Genomic DNA, 20165 nt, shown 5'->3' with positions numbered 1-20165 from the left:
CTCCTTCTCTCTACCCCTGCCCCTTCCCTTGGCATCAGCACGGATTTCCTCCCCCCACAGCTCCAGTACCGCCTCACCGGCCCAGATACACCCATAACAACACCGGTAACCATCCCCACAGCCTGCCTACCTCCCCCCATTCCCCCCGCGGCGGCCAGCGCGGCTTCACTGCCGCCCTCGCGCATGCGTCGCCCCCCGCGCATGCGCCTGAAGAGACCCACAGCGGGGGAGGGGGCCGGCGCATGCGTAGCCCGCCCGGCGGCGCCCACCCCGAGGCCGGGCAGAACTGCCGTGTGGCGCCAGCCTCGGCTCGCCCGCCTTCCCTTCCTCCCTCCTTCTTTCCCTCCCGCCGCGGCCTGTGCTTGGCTCCCTGCCGGGGCGGGGCCGGCTCCTGCGGCCGCCTCAGCGCAGCCCCCGCCGGGCCCGTCCGAGCCGACGGCATTTCCGGGGGAGGGAGCGGGGCGCGGGCTGGCGGGGAGCGGTGCGGCGCGGCGCGAGCAGAGTTGACTATATATGGTCAAAGGCAGGGGAGAGCGGCGGGCCGCGCGGGCGCTTCCTGGTTCGCGCCGCGGGGCTGAGGCGGCGACGGCGGCGGAAAAGCCAGAGGAGGCCGAGGCCGGTCCGGTCCGCCTGCGCTGCGCGGGGCTGCCCTCGCCGCCCTTCCCGGCCCTCCCTTCCCAGTGCCACCGCCCGCCGCAGTAACAAGTGGGCGAAGATGCCGTACGAGATCAGTAAGCCCGCGGAGCGGGAGCGGAACGGGGGTGGGGGGGGGTGGGGGTGGGGGTGGCGGCGGGGGAGCGGGGCGGCGGCGGGGAGCTCCGCTGGCTGACGGACGGACCGCCGGGCGGCCCTTCGCCGGCCCGGAGGCGGGCGCGGAGCCGGCGGATTCTCACAGCCCGCTGACAGCAACAAGTGACCGCGCCTGTCGGCGGGCTGCTCGGCTGGCGTCCGGTAACGGGGAGAAATAAACCGCCTTATTTATTTTATTCCCCCTCCCTTTTCTTTTCCTTTTCCCGTAGAAAAAGTGTTCGCTAGCCTCCCGCAGGTTGAACGAGGCGTTTCCAAAATTGTCGGAGGTGATCCTAAGGGCAACAATTTTCTCTATACCAATGGAAAATGTGTCATCATCAGAAACATTGATGTAATGTATCCCCGTTTATTTTGTTTCGTAGTACGGAGCTTTCGCTAAGTTTCGTTTTGCCTCCCAGCCCCTCTCCTTTAATGGCCTGTGTTTCGATCACACTTGGTAATTTCAATTGAGGTCACAGATCTGCGATCAGCAGCGGGGGAATGAGCAGGGTGCATGACTCAGGCATAAAACCATGGGCAGCGACTGTAAAAACATGTGGAAAATCTCAGTGAAAAGTGCAGTTACCTCGCTCTCTCTGCATGGGATTTATAGACAGGAGACTGGTATGTTCTGGTTGGCCCTGTTTATCTTCTTAAGTATCACTATTACGAAGTTAGTGTTGTGTTTGCTTAATAAATGAACTTCCCTATTTACTGCATTGGGCCCTTAGCTTGTAAGAGAAGCATGCAAATACTTGCAAACACCTATCTTTAAATACATTAGTCTGTACCTTCTTCCCCCACCCCTGCACTCCAGGAATCAAAACAAGTTGTCTGACAGTTGTTTGACAGTGTGGCAAGCTGTCTGCATGTTGAGTTCTCAGTCCTGGTCACAGGGAACTTTCTCATCGATTAACTATTAGAATGCCCCAGTTAATGTTTTCAGTGGTGTGGAGGTTTGGTTGTTTTTTTTTTTTTTTTCCTTCTCTGGTGGTAACTAGAGAAACGTTAAGCAAGTTATTTAAATGATTTATTTTCAAAGATGGCACCCGTTTGAGAAGTATGGAGGAAGTATTACATGTCTAGGCTACTGTTTTGCTGCTGGTTTTCAAAAAATACTTTTCTTCAAAGTAAATGCTTGTTCTTTAGAAAATCAAATTCTCCCCTAGATCTGCTTTCCTATTGCACTGCAGATTTGGCCTGCAGTGGGGAGGGCTGCAGGGAGGTATATCTCTCTGGAATTTTTAGGTCTCCACAACAATGGATTTGTTTGTGGCTGCATCTGTAAATCACCTTTGTAAACTGAATTTTTATGATCTATTTTTGTGATTTATCTCATTGCCCCCACTATATTCAGACATTTCTTCATGCTCTAATACAGAAATGCTACTAATAACTTAATTCTTTGCAAATTTCTTGTTTGGTATCAGTGTAAGTTCATCCACTTAAAAATAAAAATAAGCCTACACTCTGGTTTCAATGTCTCAGTATAGTGTTGTTGTAATAGTGTTTCACTCTTGGTATCAAGAAAAGTTCAATTTTCTGAAACCAGAAGCCCCAATTAAATGCTGTAATGGCACACAATGTGATGAGAGAAGAGAGAAAAGCCACTCTGCTTATGTTACAGTTTTTGCCCAAGTTATGGATTGTTACCTCCTCCCTTGCACTGTCATTAGTGCTCATCTGACCCCGTCTTGAGGGTTAAATTGGAAGAAAACCACTTGCTTTTATCTTACTTTAGCTCACTGAAGATTTACTCAGGGTGAATGTTAGTCCCAGTGTGAGCCAGAATGTAGAGCATGCGGCAAGGTCCGAGTACAGGCGAGGTGGGATTGTGGGAATTCAGATTTAGACTGTGTAGAGTCTCAAGGGAAATTGAGAATGGAAGTCAAATCCTTCAGTTTTATGGGGTGTAATTCATACTGATACGCAAACTTACCTAACTGGCAAGGAGAGTCTGCAGCTGTTAATAATTGACAGGTGACACTCTGCAGACAACTACAGAATGCATTGTAGCAGGGACACAAAAACTGACCAAAGGCTGTGCTGTGGCCTTTGTAAAATAGCTTGCAACAGCCAAATGAAACTGGGAGATCTATGTGTAGTCCCTCCATGAACATTTCTCCAATGGGCTGGTTGTGCTCCTAATTAAAAAAAAAAAAAAAAAAAAAAGTAATCAAAATGCAATGATCACCTTTCTCTTGTGCCTGAAGCTATCTAGTATTAGCTAATCAGTGGTGATACATATAGCATTCAGGGTTAATGCTTGCTTGATCTTTGAGCATGAGCTAGAGACTTCCTTTAACAAGAAGAGGTCCTGCAACAGTGCTGGAAAAGCACTGTGAGAAGGACTAGTGATATTTGTAAGGTTTCATACCTCATTAATATTTTATTGTCTTCATGGGTCTAAGTCTACTTTGAAGGTTGGAACTTAAACTGCTCACTTTCATATGTGGCTCTGGTTTCAGTGTTCGAAATAAGCCACATAAGCTCACTCTTCTTGTTGAATCTAGTATTAGGTACTGCATTTGTCCCAGCTAACACTATAATCTTATCCTAAAATATCTTTTTACAAGTGTTTTTTTTTGGGGGGGAGGGGGTTGATATGAGAGACATACAAGTTAGAAAACTGACTTTACAAGTAGAAATAATGTTATCAAATAAACAGCATTTAATTTGACAGCTCTAACTTATTACCTGGTTTCCTGAATCTATTTACCATATCTTAAATTTGGGAGTCTGTGTTTCATTTAACCCCTTAAGTCAGTCTAAGTCCGGTCTCATCTTCTTGGCTTCCTGGGCTCTTGAAGATTCTCGCTGTAAAATAGCGGCTACTCATGTACACCATTACTAACAAATTGCGTGTGGGGTTTGAGCTCCCTGAACTTGTAGGTGGTGCAGCTGTAGCACGGGAAAAGCAAAGCCTTGCTTTGATAAAATCCAGTTGCACACAAAATGGAAACTGACATGTGGATGCTGTAAATGCAGATGATTGTGACTTAAGTGGGGCTATAATGCACTCAAGCAGTGTATAAAAGCAGGAATGAAAAAGAGCTGCTTCTTGCATGAGTAAGCTGTATTTTGTCTCCTGAGATGTAACAGTACTGCAACAGCAGGAACTCTTGCAAGCAGGAGACTGTCTGCTTTCTAACACAGAGTGAGTGTCTTAGGTTTTCCTGATTGGATGGCTGAGTCATACCATAACATCAGGTGGTTTTCTGCTTTGGTTGAATAAATCTGTATTAATTGTAGCAGTTAAAATGGACTTTTGACTTGATATGAGTCAAGTTTCTGGAGCTGGAAGATACCTGTTAAATGGTAGAAAATTTTTTCTAAAGAATAGTGTATTACTGTTGTAACATATATGCTCTATATTTGGAATATGTGCAGAATGGCTTTTTTATACGGTTAATTTGAGAGCAGATTTTTGCCTTGATGTCATCCTTTTTTGATTTGTGTGGCACCTCTGTAGTGTAACAGTACTGATCCGCTGAGGCACTGAGTCAGTTTTATTGCCCAACCTGAAGCATCTGAAAATATGTTTAATAAGACTGAAGAGATAAAATTATGACCGAGTGGCAGTGAATTTCTTTCAGGATTCCAGTACAACTCTTGATAGTACGGAAACGTTTTTTTCCTGTGCTAGTCTACTAGCTTTTTAACCAGACTGCAATCAGCAAGAAAGAGCAAGTCTTGCACACCTCATTAGTTACTGAGTGATCTTGAGTACATGGTAATGTTTAACAGCCATGCCATATGGTTAACAGTATGCTTAATTTTCATATTCAACTATAGGAGAACTTCTGGACATGTGCTGCAAAGCACAGCTCGTGTTTAGTATTCTACTTGGGTAACTGCCTTACCTGGTCCTGCCACATAAAAGCAAATCCAACGCTTAGCCCATTATTTTGGAGAGTTTTTTTCTACTTTTCAGCAGGTATTGGAGAAGAAAGGGTCATATCAGTCCTGGCTGTTAGGGGAAATACATAAATGTGTCAGTTGTGAGAAATTACTGTGGTGTTTTAGTCGCACTGGACAGCAGTGTTCTGCAATGTGTACTGCACTTCTCAGTTTTAGACAATAGCTCAATTTAGGCCAGAAGGAGGGGTGTGAGAGGAGTGCAAGGAGAAATTCTAAATTTTATCTTTGAATGTCTGTTTTTATTTCTTTGAAAACCAGGAAATACAACTTAGTAACTTTTTTTTTCCTTTAAACTAGAATCCTGCAATTGCTGACATCTACACTGAGCATGCCCATCAGGTTGTAGTTGCCAAGTATGCTCCCAGTGGATTCTACATAGCATCTGGAGGTAAAGTATCAGTGCGTGTGCTGTGGACAGAGCTGTTAAAGCGCTTGGTGCAAAACTTACTGGCAAAACAGAGTAGTAATGCTTCACATTCATGTACAGAATATATATAGTCAATGTGACATGCTTCAATGGAATCACATATACATGCCTGAGGGAAGAATGATTTCTGTAGTTGTTCGTCTAACCTCTTTCTAAAGCAGTGAGTTCAGTGATGTGCTTGGTCTTTTTAAAATTTATTATTTAAATCAAAAAGAACCTGGTAATGAACTTTAAATATTTAGTGTGAAGTGTTGAAGAGAATGGATCTCTAGCATAGTGAAGACTTGTGTACGTGCAGCAGAACGAAAAGTTATTTCTGAAATGCAGGATTATTTTTTTCTCTTTGATAATAAACTTTGATACTTTGGGGACAGGGGAGGGATTCTAGAAGTGTGTATACTCATTTCTGTTCTCTCCTTTTTTCCTGACCGTACCCGGCAAGGCTTGGCATGATTTTTCTTATATTTGTGACTTGAACTAAAAAAACTTTGTTTGGTAGGTTAGCAGGGAAAGAGGCTGATTCTCAGTTTCCGTATAATGTATGTGAATAAATAGCCTGAGAACGGGTAACATGAATTTCCACAGCATGAATTTCCTGGATTGTTAGCAGAAGTGGCTACAGTTTTTGATAACTTAGAAAACTAAACAAACCCTTGTTAACAGAATCTTCCTTCAAATAATTGATTTTTTTCAGGAGGATTGGTTGAAGAATATTGATAAATACAATACTATAGCTTCCATTTCTTATATACATATTTGCAGATAATCTGTGGACATTTTTAAAATCTGCTTGCTATTGTTAATTAGAAATGCTTCGGAAGAGAGTAATATGCCCAAATACAGAAATGAAGTAATATATCTGAATATAAAACATTCTCTCTCAGCAATTTAAAGGGAGCAATATTTTTTTTAAAATGTTCTCTCCTTCTTGGCTTCCTGCATATCAGAAAGCTATTAGAATATGCATCTTTTGAGTACTGGAGAACCTTTTGGAACACTGAAATTCCCCTCCTCCCCCGTCTGAAGGGAACCAGAGCCAGGATTTTCTTGGCTCAGTCTTGTGTGTGGACCATATGTCAAATTGAATACCTTCTTAAAATCCAGTTTGCAATCTTTATTCTACAGACCTGGGGCTCTAGGTTTGTGCTGTACTTAACCCTCAGAATAACCACCTATTTTGTTCTTGTAGCCTTGTAGATTTTCAGTCCTCTGTAAAAGAGCAGTAATATATACATAGCCTGATCCGTGAAGAAATTTTTCGTTAACGATTAGCTTAAGGAAAGCTCCTTGCTCCTAGGGGAGTATTTAGTTGACTTTTTTAGAAGTTGCCTGTCATACCCAAGTAAATGAGTTTAGGCTGCAATATTTCCCTTTAAAAGTGTGTTCTGTATGTCATTTATAAATAGTTTTGTGATACTGCTGAGCATGGGGTCTGAAGATAGTATCAGGCTCTTTAAGCTGTTTCTAAGTATAACATTTACGATTCCTTTCTCTGTCTATAAATCTGTGTTAGCTATGCAACCTGCATTAATACTTCATGTGCTTGATGAGACAGACCTTTGGCAATATGCTTTGTGGCTTTTATGGTAATTTCTCTTACTGCAGTCATAACAGATGTAGTAATGGGAGATACCAGGAAGTTAAAGCTATAAGTATCCCATCTATTAATAGATGTGGCAAACAATTAGATTTTTAAGTCCACGTTAAAATTCTTCTTCAATAGCAAATTCTCTATGTAGAATAGAGGGTTCTGCATCTGTCCTTTTAGCAGAAGTGGAGAAGATGAGTCCATGATCAGGTCCCAAAGATACAGGGTTGCTGTATATTTAAATTGGACTGTAAAGATGCACCAGTAAACAGTGAACAGAACTCAAAAATGTTCTGCTGAGTTGAAAAGTATGTATGTTAGGACACAGTTATTCTAAAACTGTGGCTTTTACAGAGGTTCCAGTACACACAAAATTTGCTGTGTGGGCTTCATTAGGGATGTGTAAACCTGTCTGTGCATAGAACAATTCTTCTGGTTACAATGCTGCACCACGGTAATTGCTCTGAATAGAAGCAAGCTTTAGGGCTCTTCAATACTGAGAGGAAGCAGTAACCAAGGAAGCTTTTGTTACGTTAAGTCAAATTGTTATGACCTGTGCTACGTCTGCTGCTTGTAACATTACGATTTTTGAATATTCTGTTGGATTCTGTTGTAGTAATCCAGATAGTGCAGGTGTCCACACGCCACACTAAGTGTGTACATGCATCTGTACAGAAAAAGTATGCCAATGAGTGTGCATGAATCGAGTACTATGCACAGAAATCTCTTTATATGTTTACATATACCTGGCATTTGTATGCAAGACAGGTTTGCTTTGAAGGTACAAAGAAGCTGAGGTATGAATTCTAGTGCAGCAGCCACTGTCTGCCAGATCGCTCTCATATTGTAGATGTAGGGTGGCTTACTTCGCAGTGAAGTGTGGGTAAGCTATCTTGTAGCTGCTGGGGTGGTTTGTGTTTTCTCTTTTTTGTGTAACAGATACTTAACACATGCAGGCTGATAACATTAGAGTTCCTACCCTCTTACTGTGCAATTTTTTCCCGTGTCTGTTTGCAAAAGTTGTCTGCATGAGTTGTATTTATTGTTTCATGTCTTGAACATTAATATCTGGTTAAAAACAATTCAGTGAAATGGATGTAGTCTTCAGCGTTCCTAAACCAAGTGATTTGTAGTAATTGTAATAGGGTAAGCTAAATAGGTCCCTAGTACAAGTGTTCAGTGTAGCTGAAAATCTGTATCCTGGCAGATTGCTGAGTCATGTGACTGAGTCATACTGGAATAACAATAGTTATATTCTGTTTTATTATGGCAGACGTTTCTGGAAAGCTGAGAATCTGGGATACTACACAGAAGGAACACCTACTGAAGTATGAGTATCAGCCATTTGCAGGAAAAATAAAGGACCTTGCCTGGACTGAAGACAGCAAGAGAATTGCTGTGGTTGGAGAAGGAAGGGAAAAGTGAGTAATTCTTTTGTGTGTGTGTATATATATACATACAGAGGTTTATAGTATATACATGTATTCTAGCAAAGCAGGTTCTATGCAGAAAGCTTTTAATTCTTCAAGGGAAGAAAATGAGGGCTTGTTTCCTGTTTAGACTTAAAGTTGTGCTGCTCTGCAACAGAATTCTTTATGCAGTATTTCACAGCTGTGAAACTACTTGGAAAATACAGTTCTGTTAGAATTGCTCAGTTTAAAAATTGTGTGGGTCTTGTTTGTTTTTTAGATGTGGGTATTTTATTCAATGATAGCTATTCAGTATGCCTTTGGTGGATTTTTTTTTTTTTTCTAATTCTGATAGAGTAGGAAGGGAGAACCACAATACAATTCTTCTCCGTCTTTCATCCTTCCCAAATTGAGAAGACATGATTAAATAAGAGTATAAAAATTAATAAAAAAAATATATCTGAATTTTCTGTCAGCAACATGCCCGTATTTTTAGGCCTCATTATGGTAATTAAAAGAAAATAACAACCAATTGTCCTTATCTGACTAAATGAGGTGCCGATTACAGTCAGGTTTGTGTCTTTTCTTTAATGTTTAAAGACTGACAGATCTTTAAGGCAGAGTCTAGAACAGGTAGTCTTATGCCTAAAGTTCTGAAAAACATAGTGTGGTCCTCTTCCCTGATCCCCTGCACCATTTTTTTTAATCAATGTCATGTACTGTGTCCTGATATTTGAAGGAGATTATTTGTCCTCCATCACTCCCCCCACCTGCCCCTGGGTAGATACTATGTAAATTGGTTCTCCTACTTCAAAAACTCTGCCAGTCTCCTGTTAGGTCAAGGCACTTTAGTCTAGAATTTTGCTGAAGTGATTCTATTGAAGCCTTTTTTAATAGCGATATTCTGGCAGTTTAATACCACTGTATTGATTATACTGATTTTTTTTTTTATTTAAGGTAAGAACTGACAAAAATGCTCTTATAACTCTTCCTTACACCTTTAATAATAGTTGTAAAAGCTGTCTAGGCTAAGTAATCAGATTAATGATCCAATGTCATTGTTATCCTAGCTTTCTGCATTCTGTGTAGTGACTGGGCAGACGGAATCATTTACTGCCCTTTTATAAACCGACAGACTTACTGCAGAGTATCTTTTGTATCTCTGAATTTTAGGAGCTTTATACATAAAACTTGCTTGTCTGTCCCCTTCAGCAAATGCCTCCTATTGAAGATTAGATTGTCTCTCCAGCAAGATCTCAAATAGCCTTCAGGGAGCTATGATGCGCTTGCATGAGATTAACAAGATGACCTAATTTCTTTTCTTTGAGTGCATTCAAATCTGCATTTGCAGATGCTCAAGGAGTTAATCTACATGTAACTTTTATGAATTGTAGTTATTGTGTTCTTTTCTAACTAGATTCGGAGCAGTGTTCCTGTGGGATAGTGGTTCTTCTGTTGGCGAGATTACTGGGCACAACAAAGTGATCAATAGCGTGGACATTAAACAAACACGACCATATCGTCTGGCAACTGGCAGTGATGACAACTGTGCTGCTTTCTTTGAGGGACCGCCATTCAAGTTCAAGTTTACAATAAGTGTGAGTTTTAAGTTTAGATGTGGCTCTGTTAAACTGCAACAAGTTGGCTAAAAGCTTTCCAACAAGCTTGCAGTTCTTGTCGCAACTAGCTGTCATAACAAAAGTTCTTAGCTCTCCCTTTTGAGGCATAGTTGGTGTCAAGTGGCTTTCTTAAATCCACGTATAACTGAAGACTTGTCTCGTGCCAAGACAACAGAAAGAAATGATTGATTAAGAAGAAAACCTTTTTCCTTTTTTTGGTTTGGGTTCTTTTTGTGTTTTGTTTTGGGCTCTTCATCCTTTTCCATAACCAAAACTAGGATGTTTCATTGGCCCTATTGGTGCTTTCTGAGCTCTGCTTCCCAGCATAGACATGCATAGAATTTCTTAATACTCTTCAAGGTGCTTGATTCAAGAAATGTGGTGGTGTGAATGGAATTTTCCAATCTGCTTAGGAGTGCTCAAATCTGAAATCCCAGGACAGCTTAGAAAGGGTGAGTGTAGATGTTTGAAAACAACTGATTTCTGCAACAAGGAATGTAACTTTTGTGGTCAGTTTCCTGTTTCTAGTTCTTTTTCACTTTTTGTTTCTTATTCTACTAGTTAAAATGTCTTACGTAAATGAAACAAAGCCTGGAACTACCACATTTAAGACATTGTTACTTGAGGCCAAAGAAAATAAAAAAGCCAAAAGCTTCTGCAGCTGTTTCAGATGGCAGAAGATATGTCTGTTGCCTCAAAAAAACTGTTGCAGAGATACTGGATGTTATTGCAGTAGTACACTCAAAATTTGTAGTTCTTATTGTATTTTTCAAAACACGGTAGTATGTCTTTATTTTCTTAAGTACATGCCTTGTGTAGTCTTCATACACTGACTTTAGTAAGGACTCCATTTCAGTTCTAGAAAAGGAATTGTTTTAAGCTCTGCAATCCAATGAAATGATGTAGTTGCCTAATATATTTCTGAACTTAAGTTGATACTTGCATTTTGCTAAACTGGTTCTTTTGGAACTCTGAAGTCTGAATTACTTACCAGTGCTGCAGTCTTCCTTTTAAAGCGATATTTGAGTTGATAACATGGAATTCTGGTACAGGCTGTTACATGGTTTAGATTAAAGCTTGAGGTATCATCAGGAAAAAAACAAACTCTATAGTTACAGAAAGTAGGTTAGAACCTGCCTTTCATAACACTAAAAATAGTCTCCCAAATCTCTTTGCATGGGAGCTTTGGCCTCATTGTGGTGCTTCCCTATTTAACGCGTGTTTTCTAGTTAGCATGGTTTGAATAGTATCCTACTTGTAAATAGTCTATTTGGGGAACATACATCAGTCTTGCCTGGTTACTTCACAGAGCTAACCCTAATGCAGTCTCCCAGAAATGGAATTCCGGTAAAATATAAATTTATTCTTCATGACTGTGTTTTTTTCAATAAGAGTACTTTATCTTTCTTCTGTGTATAAAACTTATTTGTGCAATGAAGCAAGAGTCAAAATCTGGAGAATGTTGCAGAAGAGTTTAGTGACCAGAGAGGAAGAATACCATGTTTGCATGTGGGATGCAGCTGAGGGTTTTCTCCTGCCTGTCCCTGAAACTGGGGATTCATTCACCTGGTATTATGTTAAGTTGTTTGAACTACATCAGTATTGATGTCACAGTTTATTCCTTGGGCTGTTCTTGATCCCCATGATCCTCTTCAGGTAGAGGCTAGACTTGCTCCATAGTAATTCACTACAGCAGACATCTCCTACACAGCTAATTTATGGCTCACATGTAAGAGAACTTCTTTGTTACTAGATTATCGTCTGTGTAAAAAGGTCTGTTATTTTTTGTGCTGATTCTTACTTTTTTCCTGTAGGACCATACACGGTTTGTGAACTGTGTGAGGTTTTCTCCTGATGGGAACAGATTTGCTACAGCTAGTGCAGATGGCCAGGTAAAAAACAAGGAACTCTTTTTGTAGTGATTTTAACATGAGAAGAATTCTTTTTGGTGCATTTTTGGAATAGGATTAGTATGTAAAATCCATGTTGCTCTTTTTTTTATGCCAAGAAATGATTTGCTTAAACTTTTAAGTATCCTTCTATGAAGCTGTAACAACTGACGTCAACCAGACTATTCTCTCAACTTTTCTCCCCATTCCATCTCCCTTGCATATTACTTCTCTTACAGGTTATTTTTGGAGGAACGTAGTAGACTTTTTGGAATATGCATTTCCGTGTTATGATCCTGAGAAGTCTGGCTGAAATGCTGAACTCACAGATAGCAACCTAGCTCTATGTTGACAATGACACTGTTACCATAGGTAGCTCCTCCTTCTAAGAAGGCAGATTCCCATGACTGCAGTGCTAAGCAGCTGCCATCACAGCAGGAGTCAAAAATGTAACATCTTCCAGAATTTCAAATGTCAGGATCCAATGTACAAAGTGGCTTTCTGTGATTATTTACAACTGTCATAAAATTTGTTTAGTCTTTAATATTAATAACAAAAGAATGATCTGTGCAGTGCAAGTGACAGTGTTTCAGTTCTTGTTTTTTTTTTTTTTTTTCCTGTTACTGCCTTTCTCTTCAAGTTACATGTCTGTGCTCTCTTAAGATTTTTGTCTATGATGGGAAGACTGGAGAGAAAGTGTGTGCTCTTGGTGGAGGCAAAGCTCACGATGGAGGTATTTATGCTGTAAGTATTGCTTCATTTGTGCAAATGGTCCATAGTATTTCATTACCAAGTTCATGGACTGTGAAGTCTTGCAATAATAAATGCATTTACTATCTTGTGGTGACTTTTGTTTTTACAGATTAGTTGGAGCCCTGACAGTAGTCAGTTGCTTTCTGCTTCTGGAGATAAAACTGCTAAAATCTGGGATGTTGGTGCTAATTCTATTGTCAATACTTTTAACATGGGATCAAATGTGTTGGATCAGCAGCTGGGTTGCTTGTGGCAGAAAGACCATTTACTGACTGTCTCCCTGTCTGGTTATATCAATTATTTGGACAAGAACAATCCAAATAAGCCTTTACGTGTCATAAAGGTAGGTTAAACTGCTGTTGTTGCATTAGTTTCTGCAGTAAATGACTCGGTGGCTGAAGTTGTCTAGATGGAATATTGGAAAATGGTTTTGTTCAGTTAGCATTGCCAGACAATCTATGTGTGACTGTACTGACTCTTGCAAGTCACGTTAATCAAGTTAAAATGTTACATGTGTGATACTATGCTCTGTGCAAATATACAGACTAATTTTGGTTTCAATTAAGGTTATAAACTTATATTTCATAGCAGCTCGTTAGCATTCTCGAGATGAGAAAAGAAATACAGCATAGTTTGAAAACTACCTCTGATGTCTCATTCTACCGGAGCTAGTGTATTGTGAACAAGGTGACTAGGGTTACTGTGCAATTGAGCTTTAATTTTAGGAATTAAAGAGTTCGCTGACACAGCAGTCTCATGGGAACTTACATTTTTACATGAACTAGAAACAGATGTCCCAGATTCTTGCTATTGCTGCTATAATTCTGGCAGGTGGTGTGCATATATGACTATATTTAGTCATTTTCCCTGAATCATAAAGTGCCTGAAAAGCAAACTTTATTGATAAAAGGCCATGAAAGTATTTTGGTCCAGCAGGCTAATGAGGATATTCACGGTGCCTATTCCTTCTCTTCAAGGAGTGTTATGGAAATAGCAATGCTGCAATAGTTAAATGACTGCACCATTAATTACTGAGTTGTGTTCTGGGTAACTTTTAATGTTTGTGAATAACATGATACATTCTTTTCTGAATAACATATAATTCTCAAATAGGTTTGATTGATGTATGTGTTAAGATGAAAAATTGCCCTTCAATAATTATTATTTGTCTCCCATTCACAGGGTCATAGTAAATCAATTCAGTGTCTTACAGTGCATAAAAATGGCGGAAAGTCCTATATTTACTCTGGAAGTAATGATGGTCATATTAATATCCTTTGAATGTTTGTGATATTTATTTAAGCCTTATAGTCTGAGAGGGCTCATTAGGAGGCAAAAAAAAAGCTTTGCCAAAGACCAAACACTTATGTTTATTGGACACAAGTGAATATTTTAAGTCTGAAGAAGTTTATTTTGCTTTCCCCAACTTGCCTTTTTTACTGGTTGCCTTTACATTTGCCTACTAAATATAAACCAGTTCTTTGTTTCCAATTGTCATTTCTTTGTGGTAGATAGATTGTTAGTATGGAGGAGCAATGAAATATACAAATTAACCTCTCATAACTTTCCACATATTGTGTCGTACATGCAAAATATGTACTGCTGTCTCTTGCTGTTACATGCAATAGATGAGAAGTTCTTGGCGTGTGCTGAAAGTCATGTATCTTATTTTTCAGTTGTACAGGACAGGAGAGAGAAACTCTTGTTGACCTATCTCTGACCCATTAACATGCATTTTTCTTTACAGTGTGTAAAGGTGTATTAAGGTGTATTTTATTGTTTTCTTTATTTGGTATCCCAAATGTTGTCAGGCTTTCTGACTACTGAATAGAACTTGTGCTTCCCTTGAGACTCCATTTCAATCCTCTTGGTTTCTGCAGCAAAACACTGGGAATGCAGCCTGGTTCCCATGGGCATGTTAAAGTACAAGGTTGGGATCTGTTCACCTAGAAGACTGTTGGGTTTTCTTCAACGTTCTGAAGCTTATAAATCAGTCTTTCATCCTGCTTTGGATGGATTTATCTGGAATAAACTGTTATGGGACTTGTGCCTTTACAAACCCGTAGTATAGTGTATAAACCTGTATATAGTATATAACATCAGGGAAAGCCAATGTCGCAGGACTTCAAACTATAATTCTTTAAAAAGTATTTCCTGTTCTCAGACCTAATGCGAATTATTCCAGTATTTGCTACTGTTTGTGGTAGATCATTTGGCTCATTACGGAACATCAGGGATTCATTTTATAAATATTTTGAGGGCGTGAGGTTGTTTGAACCCTGGTAGAAGTTGCCCGGGGAGCTTGTAGAGTCTCCATCCCTAGAGATACTCAAAACCCCACGAAATAGGCGGCCTGTTGTACCTGACAGTGATTTGAAGATTACACTGATTTTTGTCCGGCCTGCTGCTCAACAATCTCAAGAAGTCCCTTCTAACTTTAACTATTCTGTCAGTTTTTTAACTTTTTATGATGCCGTATCTGACTGCACCAGTATCTTCAAATGTTCCTTAATTCTATTGTGCACATTATTGGGATTCTGAAACTGGAGAGAATGATGGCTTTTCTGGGAAAGGCCATACGAACCAGGTTTCTAGAATGGCAGTAGATGAAATGGACCAGCTGGTCACCTGCAGTATGGATGACACTGTGCGCTATACCAACCTTAGCAAGAGGGACTACAGGTTAGTTAAAATGTTGTCTTTTATTGTAGTATTGCAGCCCTAATTATTTTACAGCAAGAGTTTTGTTGATTTATATGGTAAAGAATTTTATGCTGCAATTTATTCAGGTTTTAAGTTACCATGGAAACTGTAGAAATGATTGCTGTACCCAACCTTGCTTTTTTTCTGTGTAAACAAGAAATGCATCCAAGACTTTTCAGTTTGTCTCATCCCATTCACCGGTTAGATAGAGATCTGCCTTGTATTGGGTGGCTCAGTTAGGGGACTGTGGGAAGGGTATCTGTTTTATGATTCATAAATACCTAGGAATATTGGTGATAAATGTGGTTAGGAGGGATGGGACACAGCTGTTTCTTCATGGAAACCACAACTGAAGAAAAAAAAAATTTAAGGAATCTATTAAGATCACCTAGTTAGCTAAAAAAAATTAGACTAGTGTAGTGACACTGACTTTCACTTCGAAGGTATACTACCTGATGAAGATACTAATGCTCTAAACAGCAAACAGAAGGAAAATTTGCAGGTGTTTGTTTTTTGTTTGGTTTTTTTTTTTTTTTTTTAAATTATGCACGTTCTTGATCATTACCGGGTGATTATTTGAATAATCATGGAATAACTTTTTTTGTTTCGTCCTTCTTCCTTCTCCACCTTGGCATGCCTTCCTCCAGTGGCCAGGATGCTGTGAAAATGGATGTTCAGCCTAAATGTTTAGCTGTGGGTCCTGGTGGTTATACTGTAGTTCTATGCATTGGACAAGTAAGTATTAACTTGTGGATTATCAACATAATTGCTCTGTTAAAAATGCCATGTATTGGCATGTAAAACATGATGGTTTCTGACAAACCTAATTAGTGCAGGATCACCTCGCACAACTGCAGAATTTACTAGTAAGAGCTATGGGGTACATAATTAAGTAGGATATTGATAGGCTTGTCTCTTTGCATCCTGCACCAATTTGACAGTCTTATGTATAGATTCAAATTTCACATGGTTCCTCGTGTGGATGCATCTGAATTTATTAACAATACAGCTTTGTGCTGGAAGGCTACAGCAGTCTGAATCATGCCCTTGCCTGATCTGTTCACTGATGTGATTTTGGGGAAAGGACATCTTGCTCCTGCTCCCCCCCCCCCCGCCCCAGTTAACCAATTAACTCATGCTGTTGTACAGCATAGGTAGCTCTAGTTTGCTTGGCAGCAGTACTCAGATCACGCAAAACCAAAGAGTTTGCACTAGGTCTATCTTGTATCAGAGCATGCTTAACTTCTAATGATTTATGCCTTCTGTATGGATGCTGGTTTTATGCTTGGGACTTTCAGTAGTGTTGTCCAAACCTGTTCTCCATGTGAGTTTTAGTTCCAGTTGTCTATAGTAATAGAACTGGATAGGATACCCCTTAAAATTAACATTGCAGTATCAACTTGCTACTAATTTGGTCCTGCCTCCCTTCCTTTAACAGTGAACCAGGAAGGGAGTAAGCATTGCTAAAAATACTCTTTTGTCCATGTTTCTTTCATGCTGAAAACAAATGAGGCGAAGCTTAAGGCAGTAAACTCTGCCCTGCACTACCTAATTTAAAGCACATAAGTAATCCAGTAAAGCAGATCAGTTAGTCACTGTATGTCAGCATTTCTTTAATCTTTTTTTTTTTTTTTTTTTAAAGAAAGAATGAAACTATTCCTTTAAGATCGAAGTATAGTAAACTTCTGAGCAATCAGAGTGGATATGTGTTTATGACTAAGCAGTGTGGCTTAGTCATAGTTTTGTATTAGGCACTTTGAAGAAGGGTCTTAGTTTCTGGTTTTCTATTTACAGATTGTCTTGATGAAAGATAAGAAAAAATGTTTTGCAATTGATGACCTTGGCTATGAGCCAGAAGCTGTAGCCATTCACCCTGGAGGAGGTACAGCAGCAGTGGGAGGAGCGGTAAGGTTCCACTTCCTGAAACTGTACTACTTTGAACACTGGAACTAGTAACAGAAGCAGTTAATAATAGTAGGTGTGTTGTGTTGAAGTAGTAGGTGACAGTTTGTAACGACAGTGGTATTGTAACAAGTAAACAGTGTAACTGGTATTCCTGGCTCTTCGTTCCCTAGGTTCTCCTGCTGTTGTAACCTAATGTCTATTTCATTTTTTTAGTATTGTATTTGCTGTTTTTAAATAGTCAGATTGCCTACTTAAAGCACATACTGGGTAAAAACAAATTTAAGAAATCGGGTCTATGTTCTAGACTTGTTGGACAGCACAACTGACAGGTTCTTTAAACCATTTCTTAATATAAACACTACCAGATAGAATTGATGCAAAAAGTTCCTGAAACCCAGTAGGCCTTCCTCTTTCTACTATAAAGTGATTTTGTATGTTCTTCCCTTCTTCACTATTAATTTGCAGGATGGGAATGTCCGTTTGTATTCAATCCAAGGAACCTCTTTGAAAAATGATGATAAGTCTTTGGAAGCTAAAGGTCCAGTTACAGACCTGGCATATTCTCACGATGGTGCCTTTCTTGCAGTCTGTGATGCAAACAAAGTTGTCACTGTCTTTAGCGTCACTGATGGCTATGCGGTAAGAATTGGATCAGGAGTTTTGTTTAAAAACAAATTGATTGGCATGTCATATCTAAATCATGGTGAAATACTGTGTAGCTGGTAAGGCTTAATTGTTATAACATTGATGTATATTTGGTGTTTCTGTGACTGTCTGTTTACCTGGTATTTTGGGTTAGTGTTGCTTTTCACAACAGCCTGTGTGAAGCTTCCAGACTGTAAGAATAGATGAGGAAATTTACAGCATAGGTTGGCAGACCCATGTAATAACAAACACATAGTTAAATGAAGGAGGGGTTGGATTTCCACAGGCTAGCAGAAGTTAAATACAAAAAGATTACAAAGTAGGCAGGTTCCTTATTTGGGTCAGCTGAATCACTAGTGTGTTAGTTTTTGTTTTTTTTTAAAGGAAAAAAATTCAACAAAATATATGCATGTCTGTTACAGAATTTGTATGCATTTTTGTAAAATGAACAAGAATTCAGGCTCAAATTGATAAGAATCATGCAGTACAGTAAAATTTAATGAAGTAAGTAAAGCAGACTTGGCAATAAAATTCTGCTGGCTGTGGCATAACAGTTCCATGGTAAGAACTAAGCAATGAAAGGGATACATTAGGGTAGGGAATCTTGCTGCATCCTTCAATCTCTAGTGTCTTTTAACCAAGAACCAGAAAATGGGCAATTTCAGCTTTTCAGCTGAGCAGTCAATGTGTGTATCAGCCTGCAAAGTCATTAAGCTTTGACTGAAACCACACTGAAGTAAAAAATGCAGGATGGCATTCCACAAAACCGTTCCATTTTCTAAGTAAAAAATGAAAGAATTTTGCTTTTAGAAACATCTGTGGGGTTATTTTAAAAGCCTGTAAGCATTAAAAGCCTTGTTGCATGTGCACTTTACAGATCTAGCTTCCACAGAAAAAGTCTTAGCATTTTTTACAAAAACGTTGGATTTTATTGGCCTGATAAGTATTTAAATAAATAACATAAAATGAAGCCACCACTTAGTTTAGGACAATTCATCTGCACCTGAGAGGTACCTTGTCTGGAGTTTTGCAGTAGCTTATTGTGATGCTATACATTAAAAGCCAGTGATTTCTTGAAGTATCTTAAACTAATGAAATAACACCATATCTCTAACTTTCAAATAGGAACATAATGTTTTTTATGGACACCATGCAAAAATTGTTTGTATTGCCTGGTCACCAGACAATGAACACTTTGCCTCTGGAGGCATGGACATGATGGTTTATGTTTGGACTGTAAGTGATCCAGAGACCAGAGTCAAGATACCAGGTATGTTTCCTTAAAAAACTTACTTTTGGAAGTTGCTAGTAGTTCTTGAAATCCAACACAGTACCCATTTTCTAGAACTACAGGTAAGCAGGCTTTGAATGTTCCCAAACTACTTTGGTCTTTAACTTAATCTTTATCTAGCTACAATCGCCAGAACTCTTCTGTTACGCTATTTTGTAGTCACTTTTAAAATACGCTTGTAGCATTTAATGCAGCTGAAAGTCATATTTGGAATATGTGCTAAAGCTATTTTGTCAGCCTAGCCTTCCTAATTCTTTTCTGTTATTTTGCACTGCCGTACAGATGCTCACAGACTACATCATGTAAGCGGTTTGGCATGGTTGGATGAACATACTCTGGTAACAACATCCCATGATGCTTCTGTCAAAGAGTGGTCTATCTCCTACAATTGAAATAAGCCCTCTCTTTGGAAGGACCTAATCAGGGACTAGAACTACTGCAGTGGAACATAGCATTTCTCTTAAAGAATCTGTATTGGCCTCTGGGTCTGCTATCATATCCTCATACCTTTACAGGGTGTTCATATCTGTAATTAAATGTTCTTTGAAAGCTTTAGCCAGTAACAGTTTGCACATGAAAAGCACTTAAATTATGTCTGGAGCTTAACCTTTGTGCTGAACATTCCAGAGGCAACAGCTGAGCAAGTTGGTGTGAAAGATTCAGGTGTGAAAGATTCAGACTCAATCAGTTCTTCTTTTCTAAATAAGAAACATGAGACTGTACAGCATGAGAGTAATACTTCTCATTTTTTTCTAATTACAGAACATTTCTGTACTAACGGTCATAGTAAGAGTATTTAGTTGTGATCTGAAACCAATCAAGCTGTGTGCAGCTACTGTATATTGCTTTGCTTCTCTGTACTGCACCAAACTGTTGCCTCAGATTTTCTCCTCCAGATAACAAGATGGGGTACATACATAATAAACTTTTTATGTATTTCATGTCAAAGCTTTGTGGTTTATTTTAAGGTGGAAGTGTGGGATTTTGATGTACTTACTGTTGTGGGTATAATGTTTACAAATAATCATTGTGGCAACTTCTTGCTTCAGAAACACGTTTGTTACATTCATTAATTAAGAATGTCTGGTCATTTCAATGTCAGAGAAAAAATCATTCTGTTTCAAAGATTAAAGGTATTTTCTGTTTTAAGGAGAAGCATGTTATTGTTTAAAAATATGCAGTACTTCTACCACCTTATCAAAAATACAGGAATTAAACAAGGTGAA

General features: G+C 39.4%; 1 protein-coding gene across 1 annotated transcript; it reads left to right on the top strand.

Moving 5' to 3' along the window:
- The first annotated feature begins 261 nt into the window (after nucleotides 1-261).
- On the top strand, nucleotides 262-19887 carry WDR1 (WD repeat domain 1). The gene is made up of 15 exons (XM_082482285.1): nucleotides 262-731; nucleotides 1020-1141; nucleotides 5008-5098; nucleotides 7999-8146; nucleotides 9552-9732; nucleotides 11568-11645; nucleotides 12306-12386; nucleotides 12505-12738; nucleotides 13578-13667; nucleotides 14923-15077; nucleotides 15746-15833; nucleotides 16893-17003; nucleotides 17469-17642; nucleotides 18774-18918; nucleotides 19222-19887. The coding sequence occupies exons 1-15, from the start codon at nucleotides 716-718 to the stop codon at nucleotides 19329-19331; spliced, it is 1824 nt and encodes a 607-aa protein (XP_082338411.1). The 5' UTR covers nucleotides 262-715; the 3' UTR covers nucleotides 19332-19887.
- The last annotated feature ends 278 nt before the right edge of the window (nucleotides 19888-20165 follow it).

Source organism: Vanellus vanellus (genome assembly GCF_965231255.1).
Source record: "Vanellus vanellus genome assembly, chromosome: 4".
Taxonomy (NCBI): Eukaryota; Metazoa; Chordata; class Aves; order Charadriiformes; family Charadriidae; genus Vanellus; species Vanellus vanellus.
Note: the sequence above shows the minus strand (reverse complement) of the source record. Positions and strands in the feature narration are given on the sequence as shown.